Raw genomic sequence first — 19,238 nt, forward strand, 5'->3', positions numbered from 1 at the left:
ACTGCGCGTGCGTAAATTCAACGTGGGCCTCCATTGGTCGGGTAGACAGCGCGCGCGGGGATTGCTTGGGCCAGCTGTTTGCGCGCTGAGGAGATCCGAGCGCCCATACTTTCTAGAGGTGCCAGTGGAGCCCAGGGCGAGGTGTAGTTTTCCTGTCCACAGCCCCCGGACGGCTGCTCTTTTCGATTCGTTCGCAGGCGCGATGGAAGAGGCTCCCGGGAAGCCCCTCAGCTGCGAGGAGAAGGAAAAGGTGTCGGGCGTGCGGGAAGGGCTGACTCCGAACTCTCAAACCTCTCCAGGATTGTAGGGCGGCTTCTGTGTCCCCGGCGGTCTGGGGCTGCGCTGACCTCTATCTAACCTACGCTCTTTCAACTCGGGGGCTCCCAGGGAGTGAAAGCGTAGAAGAGCGCTGTGCTCGCCTGGTAGTATTTATAGAACACATTTGTTTAAAAAGTTTTTACAGCAATAATGCGTAAATACAAAATGCAAAACTGTAGATAAAACTAAAGTTCCCATTGACACGCTCTCTGCCCCAACACACTCTCTCGTTCTTGGCTCCTCCTAGCCCGCCCTTTAATCTGTTACTAGTCTGGTGGGGAGTGCGGAGGGGCGCGGTTGTATTCTCTAACCACCAAAAAGTGATGGGTAGTTTTTCGAAAGGAGAATGTTCATATATGATACAATCTTGATGGTTCTGCAGCTTCTGTTTTCCTTCTCCATGTTTGATTGACCTCCATGTTAGTATATGTTTATCGACCCAATTTTTTAAGTTCTGTATAGTGTTCTGTAGTATGAAAGTACCATGGTTTCTTCAGCTATTACTCTGCTGAGAAACCCGTGGTTTCCAGCTTTTGTTTTTACAACAGGTGTTTCTACAACAGTGTTGCTCTAGCCATCTGTATTTATGCCACCTCTATTTATGCTGGTATTAGCTAGAATTAACAAAGTATCTTGTGCTGGCTGTTCCAGGCTTTGTGCTACACTCTTCATTCACGTTAACCAACAGTCTTTTAATCCCAGCCTACCTTCTTGTGGGGGCGAGAGGGGAATTTACTAGTCGAAATAATTCACAGATAATTGATAAGCCTGGTGATTAATAGGACATCTTGAGAAGCAGTCTAGCAGAGAGTACAGACTCTAGAGCTGGGCTGCATGGGTTTGAATCACATACCATATATAAATTGTGTCATCTTGGACAAACTGATTTCCCTCTGATCTTCCCTTGCCATCTCCATCTTCTTCCAGGTCTAGGTTCAAATGGTAGTCCTCAAAAGTGATCACCTTAATGTAAAGTAATCCATTCCCATAACTCTGGAGCTCTCACTTGATTACTGTGTGAAATCCATTTATTTGTTTTCTTTTTTAAAAATTAATTATTTTTTAAACATTTTATTGATTATGCTATGACAGTTGTCCCATTCCCCCCTTCACTCCCCTCCACCTTGCACACCCTCTCCCACCCACATTCTCCCCCTTTAGTTCATGTCCATGGGTAATACATATAAGTTCTTTGGCTTCTGCGTTTCCTGTACTATTCTTACTCTCCCCCTGTCTATTTTCTACCTACCATGTATGCTACTTACTCTGTACTTTTCCCCCCTCTCTCCCCCTCCCACTCCCCTGTTTATTTGTTTTCTTGTTTATTGTCTGCATCATTATATGAAAGCTTGACCACTCTATATTTATCACCTGGAACAATAGCTGATAGCCTTACATACTAATACAACTGTGTTCCCAGGTGGTGGAGATAGAGATACCTGGACCAATACCTGACAAATAAGAGATTCATTTTCAGGTGAATGTCTGAGGATAACAACTTCAGCTACCTTGGAGGATCTCACAGAGAATGAGGGGTGGGGGAATGGAGAAGTAAACAGATAAACAAGGTATAATGTATAATAAGTACTGTGATAAAGGAAGCATAGAGGAGAGATGGAATGTCTAATCTGGATTGAAGAAAGACCAGGAAAATAAAAATTTAAGCTGAGGCATGAGGCATCAGTAAGAATTAGCAAAGTGAGCTGGGGAGGAAATGCTCCAGGTGATAAGAACAGTCTGTGCAAAAGTACTGAGACAGGAGAGGGCTTGGTGCTTTGTGAGAAGTGAGAGTAATGTGGGCTGGTGCCACTCCCTCCACTGCCTCTTGCTGAGGGACCAGCTGAGCAGCTCATACTCATGTCTGGTAGGCACTGTACCCCTTTTCTCTGCTCACAGTACTCTTTTCATTGCTCAATATTGTCTGATATTGTTGTTCTTCCAGTTGAAGGAAAAATTAGCATTCTTGAAAAGGGAATACAGCAAGACCCTAGCCCGCCTTCAGGTAAGTGAATCTTATTCTCTCAAACTGAGGTTTTATAGTACAGACACTACAAAAATATTTCTTCATAATAATGAAGCTTTAAAAAATGTTTTTTACCTTAAATTTGTTCTTTGAGCTGCTTTTGCTTTTTCTAGCGTGCCCAAAGAGCCGAGAAGGTTAAGAATTTTATTAAGAAAACAGTGAAAGAACAGGATTGTTTGCTTCAGCCAGAAGTTTCACCACAGCTAAACCGTTCAGGTAAAGGTAGCCCATTTACTTACATTTGTTTCATTATTCATTTCAGCCAGATGTACAAATAATGGCAGGTGTATTTGGCTGTGGTTCTTTTTCTAATAGTCAGAAGGTAAGGATGGAGTAAGGTAAAGAGCTAGACTCTTTAAAGTGTACAATTTAGCCCTGGCTGGGGAAGTTCAGTGGATTGAGTGCAGGTTGTGAACCAAAGGGTCGCTAATTTGATTCCCAGTTAGGGCACATACCTGGGTTGTGGGCCAGGTCCCCAGTGGGGGCCACGTGAGGGGCAACCACACATTGATGTTTCTCTCCCTCTTTCTCCCTCCCTTCCCCTCTATATAAAAATAAATAAAATCTTAAAAAAATAAAAATAAAGTATACAATTTGATGGTTCTTTATATTATTCACAAGATGGTGTAACCATCATCACTGTCTATTTCCAGAACATTTTTCACCATCCCAAATAGAAACCCCATTGCTATCCCACCCCAAACCCCTGGTGACCACTAATCTATTTTCTGTTTCTGTGGATTAACCTGTTCTGGACATTCATGTAAATAGAACCATACAATATGTGGCCTTTTGTGACTGGCTTCTTTCACTTAGCATGATGTTTTCAGTGGTCATCCATCCAAACATACATATATCCAGGCATTCATCATTAGCCATTCCCTTTTGCAGTTGAATTATATCCCACTGTATAGATGTACCATCAGTTGATGGACATTTGGGTTGTTTCTACTTTTTGGCTGTATGAATTTGAGATATTAACCTGCCAGGAACATTCATATAAAAACATTTGTGTAGACATATGTCTCCAAGTACTTCAAATATATACCTACGCATGCATTTGTAGGGTGTTATGGTAAGTTTGTGTTTAACTTTCTGAGGAATTGCCAAACTTTCCTATAGCAGCTGTACCATTTTGTGTTCCCACCATGATGCCTAATGGTTCCAATTTCTCCACATAATCTTCAGGACTTATAATTTGCTGTTTAAAAAATGATAACCATTCCGGTGGATATGAAGTGGTATCTAATTGTGGTTTTAATTCTGCATTTCCTAGTGACTAATGATGTTGAATGCCTTTTCATATGCTTAGAGACCATTTTGATAACTTCTTTTAGAGAAATGTCTGTTCAAGTTCTTTGCCAATATTTTAATTAGGTTATTTTTTTATTCTGGGGTTGTAAAGGTCCTCATGTTACAGCTGTTATACCCTTATTAGATGCAAGATTTGTAAATATTTTCTCCTATGAGCAATAAACTGTCCTTTCAGTTTATTTGTTTAGTGTTCTTTTTCCCTCTCTACTTTTGGAAGTTATGCTTATTGATTAATTATTGGAAAGATTTTTAAATTAAATTTCTACATATGCACAGAGAAAAATGTCTGGCAGGAAATACTCTAAAAAACAATGGTCTTTTCTCGTGTTAATACTTAGATATTATAATCATAAAATCTGAGGCTACTGAAATATGTAAGAGGTGTTAATATTACTTGAGCAAAATCTGCTGGAGCAGAAGAAGCAGCGTGAGCAGAGGGAGGTAGATCTGGCCAGAGGCTAGGGGCCTGCAAAGTTGCCCTGTAGTGGGCCTACCCACCAGCCTATGGACCAGTGGAGGAAAAAAAAGCCTCCAAGCCTTAAGAAAAAAGACATGAAATAAAAAATTAGGTAATATATGGGGTAAATGGGGAGATGTTGGTCAAAGGGTACAGAGTTTCAGTTACACAGAATAAGTTTTGGAGATCAAATGTGCAACATGGTGATAATAGTTAATACTACATGTATATTGTATACTTGAAATTTCTTAAGAGAACTGATCTTCAGTGTTCTCACCATACAAAAAATTGTAACTGTGAATTGGTGGTTATGTTAATTATCTTGATTATGGTAACATTTTGCAATGTATCATATATCAAACCATCACATTGTTTATCTTTTTTCACAATTTTTGTCAGTTGTACCTCAATAAAGCTATGAAAAAAAACTAAGAAAAAAGATGATTTCAATAAAGAGTAGATAGTTTTTTTAGTTTAAAAATCATTTTTCTAACACAATTCTGTTTGTTTACCTTTACATAATATTATTAGGGTTTATTAGATTATTAAAAACTTGAACTTTAGCCCTGGCTGGTATAGCTCAGTGGATTGAGCGCGAGCCTGTGAACCACACGATCATGGTTCGATTCCCAGTCAGGGCACTTGCCTGGGTTGCAGGCCAGTTCCCAGCAGGGGACTCACGAGAGGCAACCATACATTGATATTTCTCTCCTTCTCTCCTTCCCTTCCCTTCTAAAGATAAATAAATAACTTATTTTTTTTAACATTTTTTAAAAGACTTTATTTATTTATTTATATTTAGAGGGGACGGAGAGAGGGAGAGAAACATCAATGTATGGTTGCTTTTCATGCATCCCCTGCTGGTAGTTGGCCTGCAAGGAACCTGCCTGCAACCCAGGCATGTGCCCTGACTGGGAATCAAACCACGATCCTCTGGTTCACAGGCCCACGCTCAATCCACTGAGCTACACCAGCCAGGGCAATAAATAACTTATTTTTAAAAAAACTTGAACTTTAATCTGCTTGAATGAAATACATTGACTTTTTAAAGTAAATATTTGATAGTATTTACAGATACTATTGAAAGTATTTTTGTGTCCTTTTGAAAGAAAAATATTAATTATACAATTTTTCCTCCTTAGAATCTAAAGCTAATGTATCTTCTTGTGACACATTACACATCAACACCCATCTTGATGAAGAAACTGGAGATGTTGAGCCTGAGTCCTTTAAACCTGGACATGGTCTAGTGGAAGGATTACACATACAGAGAACAGATGATATCCAAAAATATTTTGCCTACAGGGTCAATGTCCCTGATGGTGAGAAAAGGCAGAGTAGGCTTCCAGAGAGAAGAAAGAAGCAGCAGAAGAGAATATTTATTTCACAAGAGAGAGAATCTTTCTTTGACACTGGTTCACTTATCTTCTCTGGAAAAAGACCAAACAAACAAAAAGACATCAATAGTGAAAATCCTGAGACATCTGTAACTAAAATAAGAACTACGTTTTCGAATCCTCAATCTGACGTTCCAAATTCTCAAGCACCAGTTACAGAAACTAATGGAGGGAGTATATTAATTCCATTCCATGCCAAGCCACAAAGCAGTGTGAATGCTGTCTTAGGAGAAAATAATTTCCCTACGGTGTCCCCACATTCTTTGTATTCTCCCTCAGATAGCAGTAGTGGTCTGCACCTTCAACATAAGCCTCCTAAATGGAACGGTGAGCTTACTGCTCGTGGTTTAAAAAGCATTAGCCTTAAATCACCTGTAAACTTCGAGGCACACAACAAAAACATGACTGTCTTTACAGGTAACCCAGAGGTAAATAAAACTGTAAGTGCAAGTGGCGAGCAGCCTAGAATTCTTGACTTAGAAGCAGATAATGCATGTTCTGTAAATGAACTCACTTATAATTTACCGGCAAATGAAAACCAAAACTTAAAAGACCAGAGTCACACAGAGGAGTCTTTAGAATCTTCCAGTAATGCCCTTGATGATAGAAATGAAAGTCTTCAGGAAAATGAGGTTCTGAGTCAGTCTAAGAGTCTTGGTCCAGAAGTAGTCTCTCCTGTTTCTGCAGAAAATCAAACCCATTCTTGCACTATGCTAGAAGGCCTTTTTCCTGCAGAATATGTTAGAACAACACAACAAATGTCAAATTGCCAGAGGAAAGTAGCCCCGGAGGCTGTAATTCAAACTCACTTCAGTGTCAGAAAGAAAGGGGTTAAAAGTAAAAATAAGGAAGCTACTAAAATTTTAAATCTTTTCAGTGAAGAAACTAACGAAAGTATAACTAGGATGTGTGACACATGCACAGGACAAACAAGTTCAAGAAGTCCTTTTCAGACACTTTTCTCATTAACTGAAGTCAGTTCTCCCACTGGAACCACTAAAGATGACTTTTCTAGGAAGGCGGTTACCCGGCCATCCAGTAGAAGACACAGAGGAAAAAGAAAGTCAATCTGCATCCCTACATCACATCATCATGAACTATTTTTGCCCACTTCTGGCATATCAGGTGTTAACAGGTCCAAGAAAGAAGTCACCTTGCACAAAGAAAAGAATGAAAAAGCAATTATTCATGGTAAGAGGAGAGTAATGATAAATTAAGGTGAGGTTGAGGATGATGACAACAATCCCCTCATTGTGTGCCTGGCACTTTCTACATGCCATACAGATGCTAACTCAAATCATCACAGCAACCCTACGGAGGTGGCATCTATTTTTTTTCCAAAGATTTTATTTTTTGAGAGAGGGGAAGGGAAAGAAACATCAGTTGGCTGCCTCTCACACACCCCCAGTTGGGGACCCAGCCTGTAACTGAGGCGTGTGCCCTGACAGGGAACCAAACTCATGACCTTTCAGTTCCCAGGCTGGTGCTCTGTCCCACTGAACCACACCAGCCAGGGCAGAATCTATTTTTATCCTTATTTTACAGATGAGGAAATGTAAGGCACAAGGAGATTAAAGTTTTAATTAAAATGATGAACCAGGGTTCAAACCTGGTCATGTGGTATCAGAGTTCACAAATATGGTTTAAAAAGTTGACAAAAATATGTTGGACATTTAGCTAAAATTAGTATTCAGGTACAACACAGTTTTTATCCATGTATAAAATATAAGTAATATAGGAAGTGTTTTGACATGAAATGTGTGTCAAGAGTAAGAAGTCACTGATAAACTCTTAGGAATGGTTGTTTAAAAAATGTAATAGATCTGAGCAATTTTTTTGGATTAAATATCCAATACAGTCTCTCCAAGGTCTGTGGGACACAAGATTTTGGAAGATAGCAAGGGACATGTTATAATTTAAACTTTTAAAAAAAGATTTTATTCATTTATTTTTAGAGAGGGAGAGGAATATCAATGTATGGTTGCCTCTCATGTGCCCCCTGCTGGGAACTGGTCTGAAACCCAGGCATGTGCCCTGACTGGGAATCGAACCATGATTGGTTCTCAGTCCTGCACTCAATCCACTGAGCTACACCAGCCAGGGCTAAACTTTTTAATTAAATTAATTTACTTGGGAGTTATCTGATAAAGTAAGCATAAAAACTAGATAATTCACTCTGGCTTTATACTAGAGATCAGTAAACTTTTCATAAAAGGTCATTGTCCCTGCCCTGTCAGAGCTACTCAGATATAGTACAAAAGTAGCCATAGACAACATTTAAATGTGACAGCATTCCAATAAAACTTTACTTACAAAAATAGGGAAGCTGCTCTAGCTGGGTAGCTCAATTAATTGGAGTGTCATCCTGTACTAAAAGGTTGTAGGTTAGATCCCAGGTCAGAGCACATACCTAGGTTGCAGGTTCAATCCCCAGTCTGGGTGCTTACAGGAGGCAACTGATTGATGTTTCTCGCAAATCAAAAAAAAAAATATCCTTGGGTGAGTATTAGGAAGCTTCCTAAAAAATAGGGAGCTTGTTTGCTCTATACCTTTGGACTGATGATCTGGTCTATGAGCTGTAACTAGTTAATAAAGTAAAAATAAGAGTTATTATGACTTGCCATCCAACAAGAATACAAAGAGAAAGCAAAGCAATCTTATAATAAACTAGAAACATTCTTTTGTATGTGTTGACATAATCTGCTGTTTTAGTGACCGGCAGCTGCATTAAAGTTTTCTTAGGTGACCTTCACATAACAAAATGAACAGGTTTAAATCCAGTGAACAACTTTACAACGTTTAGTATATTTATAACATGCAACCATGATTCCTACCTAGTTCCAAAACATTTTTATCACCCTACATGGAAATCTTGTTCTCACTTCATTTCTTCTCCATTTCTTCCCCAGCCCCTTGCAATCTGTCTCTCTGGATTTACTTACTTAATGCCAATGGAATTACACAAAGTGTGACCTTTTGTGTCTGGCTGCTTTCACCTTGTTTTCAGGATAGATCCATGTTCTAGTGTGCACAGTATTTCATTCTTTTTATGGGTGAATAATACTGTATAAATGTAACAGCATTTGTTCACTTATTAGATGATGGATTCATTCAGCTGCATTTTGAATGGTATAGAATTCCAGTCTAAGAGTAGTAAATAACTGCTTGAAAGGGAGACTAAGTTTTCTTCAGTGAGAACTGCCAGCATTTTCTAGACTGTACTCTGAAAGTCTGTTAGGATCATAGTTTTAGAGCAGAAAGTTCTTTAGAGATTCTTAGTACAGTTCCCTTATGAGGGACAAAGGAAAATGAAGAGAACTGACGTGCCCAAAGTAACAGCAAATCAGTGGCCAGCCTTGGACTACCCCCTGTCTTCCTTCCCCCAACCAATGGCTGTCAGCACCATACTGTTTTGGGTAGTGCAAAAGAAGAGCTGTTAGTTAACTACTAACTTGATATTTGAATGAGTTTTCAGAATTATGGATGGGAAATAATGAACCTGTTACACCCTGTTTGAGTTTGGAAGTAGACTCTGTTGGGGGTTAATGTCTCTCCTGGGTATGTTATTGTTCCTCTCTATTTTAGGGAAAGAATGTCACTGCCAAAAAGAGGACTCCTTTTCTTCCAGTAATAATGTTCATTCAGCTTTGGGCGATGATGCTTGCAGTGCCCCATCTCATAAGCATGAAATGTTAAGTTTAAAGCAACTGTCATCTATTCTAAAAATCACAGACTTTCAGTTACCTGATGAAGAATTTGGACCTCTTAAGCTTGAAAAACTGAAGTCCTACTCAGAAAAGCCAGTTGAGCCTTTTGGAACAAAAGTGTACAGAGACAGGTGTCTTAAAGAGGGAAAATGTATTATGGAGGACTTGGGAGAAAAACTGATTGTTCTACCAGGAAAAACACATCCTGAAATACCAAAGCTAAAAAGCCAGCCACAACAGAAGGGCCTTTCCTCATCCATATTACTTTTTACTCCTTTAAATACTATTACTCCTGATCATGATAACAGACCAACAGCAGATGTGTGTTCACCTGCTTTCCCCATCATAGGCACTACTCCAGATCTTGGCCCCCAGGCACACAAAGTGTCTGTAGAAGTTGTTAAACTAACTTGCTCTTCATCCCGGCTTTCTCATGGGAAAACCAGTGAGAGTCAACAATGCCACCATTGCACCAGCCCACCAAAATTAGATGGCATACTCCCTGTGTCAGGAAGAGGACAGCCTAAATGTGACTGTGATTCTGGTCCCCAAGGAACACCTCTCCCCACTGAGTCATTCACTTTCAAAGAGGATCAGCTCTGTGGAAATATATGCCTGGAACCATGGAAACCTATTGAACAGGTACAGTCCACTTCCTTTGACATTTTTCTAAAGGAATGAAATACCTTACTGACTGTGGACAGCATGACTTCCTTATGCATTGATTTCTCAGTATTTAAGAATGTTTTAAATGCCACAGCCCTGGTCAGTGTGGCTTGGTTGGAGTGTCATCCCATAGACCAAAGGGTCATTCATGGGTTTGATTCCTGGTCACTGCACATGCCTAGGTTGCAATTTCAGTCCCAGTTGGGGCATGTATGGGAGGCAACCAGTTGATGTTTCTCTCTCATATCAATGTTTTTCTCCCTCTCCCTCTTTCCTCTCCAAAGTCAATAAGTATGTCCTTGAGTGGGGATAGAAAAGGAGATTTTAATATGCTTTGATATGACTTAATTATAAATGCTAAGTTCATTCTGGGGAAATTAAAGTTAATTTAAAGATGTATTTTTTAAGTGGAGTGGGGATTGTCAGTGAAGCAGTTTGCCATATGAGTTAGACATTTTGATGAGTAAGTGATGCAGGCAGACGTCATATGTAAAGTGTAGACTAATGGTGTGACTTTTGTTTTTACAGACTGAAATAACAGATGTTCCTACTTGTGACACCTTAAACCCAGGCAACCTACAATTGGTTTCAAAACTAAAGGTCAGAAGACTGTAACCTTATAATGTGTCTTATGTCTAAGATGTAAAAAATATAATGAATTGTTAGGAAAATAGAGAAGAGTGCCCTGGCTGGTGTGGCACAGTGAATTGAGTGCCAGCCTGGGAACTGAAAGGTTGCTGGTTCAATTCCCAGTCAGGACACATGCCTGGGTTGCAGGCCAGGTCTTTGGTTGGGGGTGTGAGAGGCGACTGATTGATGTGTCTCTTTCGTACATAGGTGTTTCTCTCCATCTCTTTTTCCTTCCCTTCCCCTGTCTCTAAAAATAAATAAATAGAATTAAAAAAGAAAGCAAATAGAGAAGAATTTGATTAGTTTTTCATTCTAAATACTATTAAATAAACTTGGTTAAAGAAGATTCAGAAAAACATTTAATTAAGTTCTTTGTTTTTCACAATATTTACCTGTATTCGTATTTTGAGATCATCTCCTAAAGAAGTTATTATGTCAAGCTATTGCCAAGAACAACTTAAACTCAGTAACTCAGTAACTCATCTAGATTAAAATCAGGCATTTTAACAGGGAGAGAAAGAAGAGGAGCCATTTATGACTTTCCTACCTAAATAATGTGATATATCAGAAAACAGGCAGCATTTCTTAATTATGATGTAGTAAATGGTTAATCTTTCATAGGCTGTGTGATATATGTGGTTCCAAGAAATATAAATTACAATATTCTGTTAATGATATTTTAGTAAATCCTGAGAAAAAGATTGGACCTGTGACCTAGTTACTTTGTATTCATGATACTTGAAGTAATTTGGTGTAGAGTAGGGTTTATCAATTTCAGCACCATCTGCATTAGGGGCAGGATAATCCTTTGCTTGGGGGGGTGGGGTGGCCTATCCACTGAAGGATGTTTAGCAACAGCCTTGATCTCTACCAAACAGAACCAGTAGCACCCCTTCCCTAGTTGTGACAACTAAAAATGTCTGCAGACAGTGTCAAGTGTCCCCTGGGGAGCATTGCAAAATTGCCCTCAGTTGAGAAAAGTGGTATAGGAGAAAGCTTTAAATACACCTAAACCGTGCCAATTGGCTTTCTGACCTTGGGCTAAATCATTTAGCTTGAAAAGATTTAACATTTCTTTTCAATAAAAGATACATAGTAATACCTCTGTCATTTCAAAGCTATTATTGAACCAATTTTAATAACTAAATTTCTTTACTAATCAGCCATGTCATTTGTGTCTTCAAGTTTATAAGTGATGCTACTTACTGTTTTTATATTATTTTACCTGCAGGTAGTTAAGCCTCTGTCTCCTCAATCCCTGATTTCCTACATCAGACTTAAGAGATTTGTCCATTCTGTTGGTTTTCCAGAAAAACTAGCTTTGGTTGTATTGATTAATTGAGGTTTTTCTTTCCATTGCGTTTATTCCCGTTTTTATTGTTAATAACTTCTTCCTTGTGTTTTTCATTGTACTTCTTTCATTGTTCTTTTACTTTCTTGAGCTGCTTGCTCAAGACTAATTTTTGTTTATCTTTCTTGCTTTTTGATAAATTCCTTTATGATTGATTATACATTGTGGGGGAAATCTTGCTTTGGCCACACGCTGCATGTTTGGATGCCTAGCACTCCCCTTGCTGTTTGTTTACAAATAGTATGTTATTTCAACCCATGAATTGTTTATCAGAATGTTCGATTTCTAAATGGTTAAATTGTTAGGGGCTGTCTTTTGTGGTTAAATTTGAATGTATTGCATTCTGGAGCTATCCTGTTCAGTTATATCATAAGATAAGGGCATATATGCAATTTTTAAATATATGTTTATTTATTTTCAGCCCTGGCTGGTGTGGCTCAGCGGATTGAGCTCTGGTCTGCGAACCAAAGGATTGCTGGTTCGATTCCCAGTCAGGGCATATGCCTGGGTTGCAGGCCAGATACCCAGTAGGGTACGCATGAGAGGCAACCATACATCGATGTTTCTCTCCCTCTCTTTCTCCCTCCCTTCCTTCTACCTAAAAATAAATCAAGTAAAATCTTTAAAAAATGTTTATTTATTTTCAGAGAGAGGGTAAGGGAGGGAGAAAGAATGGGAGAGAAACATTGATCCATTGCCTCTTGCACACCCTCAACCAGGGACCTGGGCTGCAATCCAGGCATGCGCTCTGACAGGGAATTGAACCAGCAACCTTTTGGTTTGTAGGCTTGTGCTCAATCCACTGAGCCATACCAACCAGGGTATGTATGTGCAATTTCTTAGTTACATGTAAGACCCACCAAGCTCTTTATTTTAACTTGCATAAAACTTTAATTACATTTACTTGGTATTTCATTTAATCCTTGTTATGTATCACTTTTCAGATTTATTCTTTTAATAAAATAGACCCTGAGTATCCCTTTAACTTGATTGTTGTTGCTATTCTGGTCAGAATCCTTCAGGTTCCTGTTCTGTGGATGTGAGTGCTACGTGGTGGGAAATAGCCGGTGTCAAAGAGCCATGTATCATAACTGCTTGTGAATATGCAATTTCTCTTTGGAAACCTCTGGATATTTGGCAGTGGGAAAAAATGTATTCCTGGCACTTCACAGAGGTGGGTCCATTCTGAAAGAGATCTTTGTGATTATTTGCATGCAAGACAAAACAGAGGTAAGCATTTTTCCCAGCGTTTCATTATGAACATATAGGAAAAATTTTCAAACATACAGGAAAATTGCAAAGTGAGCACTGTGTACCTGCTATCTAGACTCTACAGTTCACATTGTGCTTTACTAGCTTTATCGTGTGTTTATCCAGAGGTGGAGTTTTATACTAGGTTTGTTGAAGAAGCTTAGAATTTATTCTCACCTCTAAACTTGTTGATACATGTTTATCTTACGTTCCTGTTTCTTTTCTGCATGAGTTTTCTTCTAGGCCTTGTCCACTTTCATACATGTCTTACCTGGTTGCAATCCTAGTGTGATTAATTTCTTTTAATCTTTTTTTTCTCACTTAGCATATTCTTGTATGTGCATTTTTTCTTGTATATACATATTCTTCCTACTTATCTATTTACAATTTTATTTGTTTTTCCAGTATATTGGCAAATACTCATAAACTGGTCATATATATATTTACTTCTCACCAAGGATGTTTTCATTGATTTGAGAGGGAGAGGAAGCGGGGGGAGAGAGAGAGAAACATCAATGTGAGGGAGAAACGTCGATCAGTTGCCTCCCATATGCACCCAGACCAGGGACTAAATTCACAACCTAGGTTTGTACCCTGACCAAGAATCGAACCTTCAACCCTTTGGTGTATGGAACAACTCCAAACAACTAAGCCACCTGGCCAGGCCTAAACTTGTAATATATTTAAAGTATACTCTGTGATAATTTGATGTGTATATGTATACAGTGTGAAAGGAGTCCCACAATTAAGTTAACATATCCACCGCTTTGCATAGTTACCTTTTCTTTTTAATCTTCACCTGAGGATATGTTTATTGATTTTAGAGAGAGAGGAAGAGGGGAGAAATACTGATGTGTGAGAGAGGGGGAGGAAGAGGGGGAGAAATACTGATGTGTGAGAGAAACATTGATCCATTTCTCTTAATGCCCTACGGTGCATGCCCCAACCAGGGATCCAACCTGCAAACTAGGATCTACTCTCTTAGCAGATTTTGTTCTTGTTCTCTAGTATAAATATCCATTGCTTCTAGCTCTGTGCTGTTGCTCAATAAATATTTGTTTAGTGAATAAATTTATTTTAAATGGCTGCATAATGCTCCATTAGCTCACGTGCCAAAATTTACTTCATTATTCCACTATTGTTAGAAACACAGCTTGCATTAAATAAACACTGTGTAAACACTGTTACACATGTAGCTTCTTTGTATTTATGACTCATTAAAAGAGGCTGTTTGCCAGACCTTCTCACATTTCTCCAAATGTTGGAAACTATCCTGTTCCAGTAAGAAGAAAAAGGAATGCAACAAATTTTGGAAAATTTAGATTGATTAAAATTGAAGCAACCAAATATCATTTTTTGCTTTTTGTGTTGTTTAGGTTCCAGTATTACAGATAGTTCCCATGCCCGATGTTTGTAATCTGGTGTGTGTGGCTTTGGGAAATTTGGAAATCAGAGAAATCAGGTATATAATTCTTTAGGGGGAGGTTCCCCTCTCTTTTTCTTCCCTTTTTCTTTCCCTTTATTCCTGGGCTGAAGTTTCCATTTAAAATTTACCTAGTTCTTGACTATTAAAAACTTACTTCTGACTTCTCTGCATTTTTCCTTATGTTTGGTTTAGGGCATTACTTTGTTTCTCTGATGCTAAAAGTGAAAGCCAAGTGCTTCTAAGTTCTGGAAATATACAAGCTGTGCTTGGACTGACAAAGAGGAGGCTGGTCAGTAGCAGCAGGACCCTTTGTGATCAACAAGTAGAGATCTTGACGATTGCAGAAGATGGAGGGTAAGAAAAGCCCTGGTTTTTACTATTAGATAAAGAATAATTTTATCCCAGAGTTTTAGAGAAAGTCAGTTCCCCCAGTATCTTGTTTTTCTGTGTTCTAGGCTTGGTATCTCAGGTTCTGTTCAATACTGGACCATAGAGGCAGTTTAGAGGGATGGGAGTTACATGCAGGGAGGAAGTCAGTGCAGTCGGAAAGGCTTAGCAAAATGTAGTTTGTTCTTTTTGTCATCTTTGAAATCTCAGTGTGCCCCTTAAATGTTACAAGTACCTAAAGATCCTAGATCCTTCTCTTCCACACACTTGGTTTTCTTGACTTCTGTTACCATCTAAGATAAATACTAATAGCAAGCATGTATTTCCAACTCTGAGCTCTTTCTTTACCTACAGACTTGCATGCCTATCTAATAGACATCTGGGCTTCCCTCAAATTCAACATATTGAAAACAAAGCTCTTAGCATCCTCTATGTCTATCATATATCCATTTATGTACTTTATTGTGATTTTTTTTCTTTTTTAAAAAATATTTATTCATCTTTTTAGAGGGGAAGGGAAGGAGAGAGGAAAGAAACATCAATGTATGGTTGCTTCTCGTGCATCTCCTGCAGGGAACTGGCCCCTGCTGGAAACTGGCCTTCAACCCAAGCATGTGCCCTGACTGGGAATCAAACTGCGATCCTCTGGTTCGCAGGCCCGCGCTCAGTCCACTGAGCTACACCAGCCAGGGCTTTTATTGTGATTTTTTAATCTGTTTTTCCTTATAACAGGGCATGGATCTTGTTTGTCTTACCTTTTTATGAACTGTTGCAGTAATCCAGACAAGAGACAAATAATTATTTGCTTAAATTAGGAAAGTGTTAGTGAAGATGGGAAGAAGCAGACAGATGTGGGAGAGATGAAATGATAAAATCACTAGGACTTGATGATTAAGAAGATAGAAGGAGATGAAGATAATATCTAGGTTTCTGGGTTGGTCACCTGGGTTGGAATCATTTGCTGAGATAGAATACAGAAAGAAGCATGAGGTTTAAAGACAGAACTGATGAGTTTAATTTCGCATATTATGAATGTGAGGTACTTGCAGTATATTTAGGTAGATAAAATAAATATATATTTATTGTACAAAGTTTAGAATATACATGTTTCTGATTGAAACTTTTTTCTGCTCTTAGGTTAGTATTTTTTTAAAGATTTTATTTATTTATTTTTAGAGAGAGGGGAAGGGAGGGAAAAAGAGAGAGAGAGAGAAACATCAGTGTCTAAGAGTAACATTGATCAGTTCCCCTCACATGCCCCCAACCAGGTACCTGGCCTGCAACCCAGGCATGTGCGCTGACCGGGAATTGAACTGGTAACCTTTTGGTTTGTGGGACGATGTCCATCCCATTTTGCAACACCAGTTAGGGCAGTACAGAGTTCAATAATATGTAGAAGGACTGCTTAGAAACTGCTTTGGTACAAAATGCTGGTTTTTCCCTGGCTGGCGTAGCTCAGTGGATTGAGCGCGGGCCTGCGAACCACACGATCTTGGTTCGATTCCCAGTCAGGCACATGCCTGAGTTGCAGGCCAGTTCCCAGCAGGGGACTCACAAGAGGCAACCATACATTGATATTTCTCTCCTTCTCTCTGTCTCTTCCCCTCTAAAGATAAATAAATTTTTTTTAAGATTTTATTTACTTATCTTTAGAGAGGAAGGGAAGGAGAGAGGGAGAGAAACATCAATGTATGGTTGCCTTTTGTGTGTCCCCTGCTGGGAGTTGGCCTGCAGGGAACTGGCCTGCAACTCAGGCATTTGCCCTGACTGAGAATCAAACCGCGATCGTCTGAGTCGCAGGCCCGCGCTCAATCCACTGAGCTACACCAGCCAGGGCCAAGATAAATAAATTTTTAAAAAATGCTGGTTTTTAATGCTATTTTAAATGTAGGAGCAAAGAAAAACAGTTTTTGATGCCCGTTGAGGAGACTGTACAAACTTTTGCTGAAATTCAAGGGATTCAGGAAGCTCTGCTTGGTACCACTATAATGAACAACATTGTTATTTGGTAAGTTTTCCCTCAAGGTCCTCAGTTTTCTCTTCTGTAATGTAAGTATATACCTCTTATTTCACAGGGTCATTAAGATTAGATAAGAGACTCTAAATATGATTGTTTGTTTACTGTCAGGTGCTATATACTTGTCCTAACAAGAACATCCTATTAATTCAGACATTATGAAAAAGATAAGTCTCAGTAGACTATAAATGAATGAAATTTTATTGGCAAAATGTATGATTGTTTCTGCTTCTGGTTAATGGCTGAGTGGCAGTTATCAGACCAACTTTCCTACTTCAAGTAACTATTAACTCTGGAATAAATATAAAAATCAATTAACTGAAGGCACTGGAGAGTGAGAAAAAGAAGAAAGATACTGGAAGGAGTTCATTCAACCCTTAGAGAAAGGAAATGTCACTGGATGAGTTTCCTGTTCTTAGGGCTTTTAATAGAGGGTGGTCCCTAGTTGCACACTGGGTGGCCAAAAACCTGATAGAGAATCTTCTGTCTTCTGGATTAAAGAACCACATGACAGAGTTCAGTGTGACCACAGTAGCTAGAAAGTGAAGGAGAGGAAGATCAAAAAGTAAGAAGATCAAAAAGTAGAGAGTCAGAGAAGAGCCCTAAACTCTGGCTATAATCTCTGCCTTAGTATTTGGCTGACCTTTAAACTACATGTATTCAGAGCAGACTACATGACCTTTAGTTAGTTTAAAGCTGACTACATGACCTTTAGTTAGTTTAAAGCTGACCTTTAAACTACATGTATTCAGAGAAGCCCAGGTAAGGCAAAGATAACTAAACTTGGTTTTCAGCTATTGGAATGTGAGTTTATGCAAGTTGACTTGTTTACTAGGGAAAAAAATCAATATTCTTCAGAGGAACCTAAGAGAATCCACAGTTTATGTGAAGTGTCATTTATGATGTCTAGAATACAATCCAGAATTACTAGATATATAAAAAGTATTTAATTACAGAATCCAAATTAACAACTTTGTGATAAGGAAACTAAAAGTCCCCAGCCACCTCTCTTTCCTGACTGCAGATAGAACCATATCTGGCCATCAGTACTGGCAAGGTTAATTTGTATTAAGAGAATAGTTTGATTTATTTTTTTCTCAGAAGCCTTTTCCATTAATTGTTTCCTTGGGGCCAGAATGGCTCTTGGTAAATGAAAGTTATGATATTAGTTTCACTACTACCTTACCTCTTTTGCACTGCCCAATGCTAACCCTCTAGGGATAAAACAGGAAAGCATGGCCCCTGAGAGACACCTTGCCCCTCCTAACTAGGGAGCCTCTAAAATTAGACCATGTGATAACATGCCAGAAGACCCTGTTTTCAAATGTCCTGCTGTCTACAGCAGCAGGTTTGCACATGGGTACTTCCTCCAGGTCTCAGGTCTTAATTTGAGGACAATATTCTTTAAAAAATTGTCTTCTCTATTCTTTCTGCTATTTCTATAGTCTAGACTTTTACTATTTAGCTTCTGGACCATTAATTTAACCCAGTAATTTCCATGAATCAATATTTAACCTCCAGATTATATGTTTTTTTAATTTTTAAGAAAAGATTTTATTTATTTTTAGAGAGAGGGGAGGGAGGGAGAAAGAAAGAGAGGGAGAGAAATGGTTGCCTCTTCCTAGGTGCCCCAGCTGGGGACCAAACCTACAACACAGGCACACGGCCTGACCAGGAATCAAACTGGTGACCTTTCACTTTGCAAGATGATGCCCAACCAACTGAGCCACACCAGTCAGGGATTAAATTATTTTTTATTTATTGACTTGAGAGAGAGAGACATTAATTTGTATTTTGCACTTATTTATGCATTCATTGGTTGATTCTTATATGTGCCCTGAGTGGGGATCAAACCCACAACCTTGACATATCAGGACAATGCTCTTATTAACTGAGCTACTCAGTCAGGGCCTCCAGATTATCTTTTATGCTATTTTATAAACACTCTTACTCCCATCCTTCTCCCCTCTGCCCCAGAAATAAAAACTTCCATGGGGCCCATGTTTGCTTTTCTTTAGCTTCCATTTCCCTCATGTTCTATTACAAAAATTCCTCTTCCGCTATTCCATATTCCTGAACTCCATTTTTTCTTCCCATCCCTCAGTTCCCCCCTTATATATAGCATTTCATATATAATGGATCATAATAAGATTTGAGGTTGAGGGATCTCTATACTTAGCTTCTAAGAGTCAGTTTAAGTTCTAAGGAGTACCTTCCCCCACAGCTGCCCTGAGTTCTGTCCTATCACTTCTGCCCTCATTGGTATTACCTTGTCTGAATTCATGTGGCCCATG

At 38.9% G+C, this 19,238-nt stretch overlaps 1 protein-coding gene across 3 annotated transcripts in view; it reads left to right on the forward strand.

The window, feature by feature from the left end:
• Positions 1-38: 38 nt before the first annotated feature.
• Positions 39-19,238, forward strand: part of PALB2 (partner and localizer of BRCA2) — a 28,883-nt gene continuing 9,683 nt past the window's right edge. Inside the window, exons 1-10 of one of the 3 annotated variants that reach the window (XM_037070653.1) lie at positions 39-250; positions 1,739-2,320; positions 2,455-2,557; positions 5,255-6,700; positions 9,095-9,858; positions 10,411-10,482; positions 12,876-13,037; positions 14,491-14,576; positions 14,733-14,894; positions 16,819-16,935. In XM_037070653.1, the coding sequence (XP_036926548.1) occupies positions 2,033-2,320; positions 2,455-2,557; positions 5,255-6,700; positions 9,095-9,858; positions 10,411-10,482; positions 12,876-13,037; positions 14,491-14,576; positions 14,733-14,894; positions 16,819-16,935 (3,200 nt within the window). In that variant the 5' untranslated portion in view covers positions 39-250; positions 1,739-2,032. Of the gene's footprint in view, positions 251-1,607; positions 2,321-2,454; positions 2,558-5,254; positions 6,701-9,094; positions 9,859-10,410; positions 10,483-12,875; positions 13,038-14,490; positions 14,577-14,732; positions 14,895-16,818; positions 16,936-19,238 lie in introns of those variants that run through there. The other 2 variants (XM_037070654.1, XM_037070652.1) reach the window with 2 other exon arrangements.

This window comes from Sturnira hondurensis, unplaced genomic scaffold, assembly GCF_014824575.4.
Source record: "Sturnira hondurensis isolate 20B ecotype Veracruz unplaced genomic scaffold, ASM1482457v3 Scaffold0018877, whole genome shotgun sequence".
Classification (NCBI taxonomy): Eukaryota; Metazoa; Chordata; class Mammalia; order Chiroptera; family Phyllostomidae; genus Sturnira; species Sturnira hondurensis.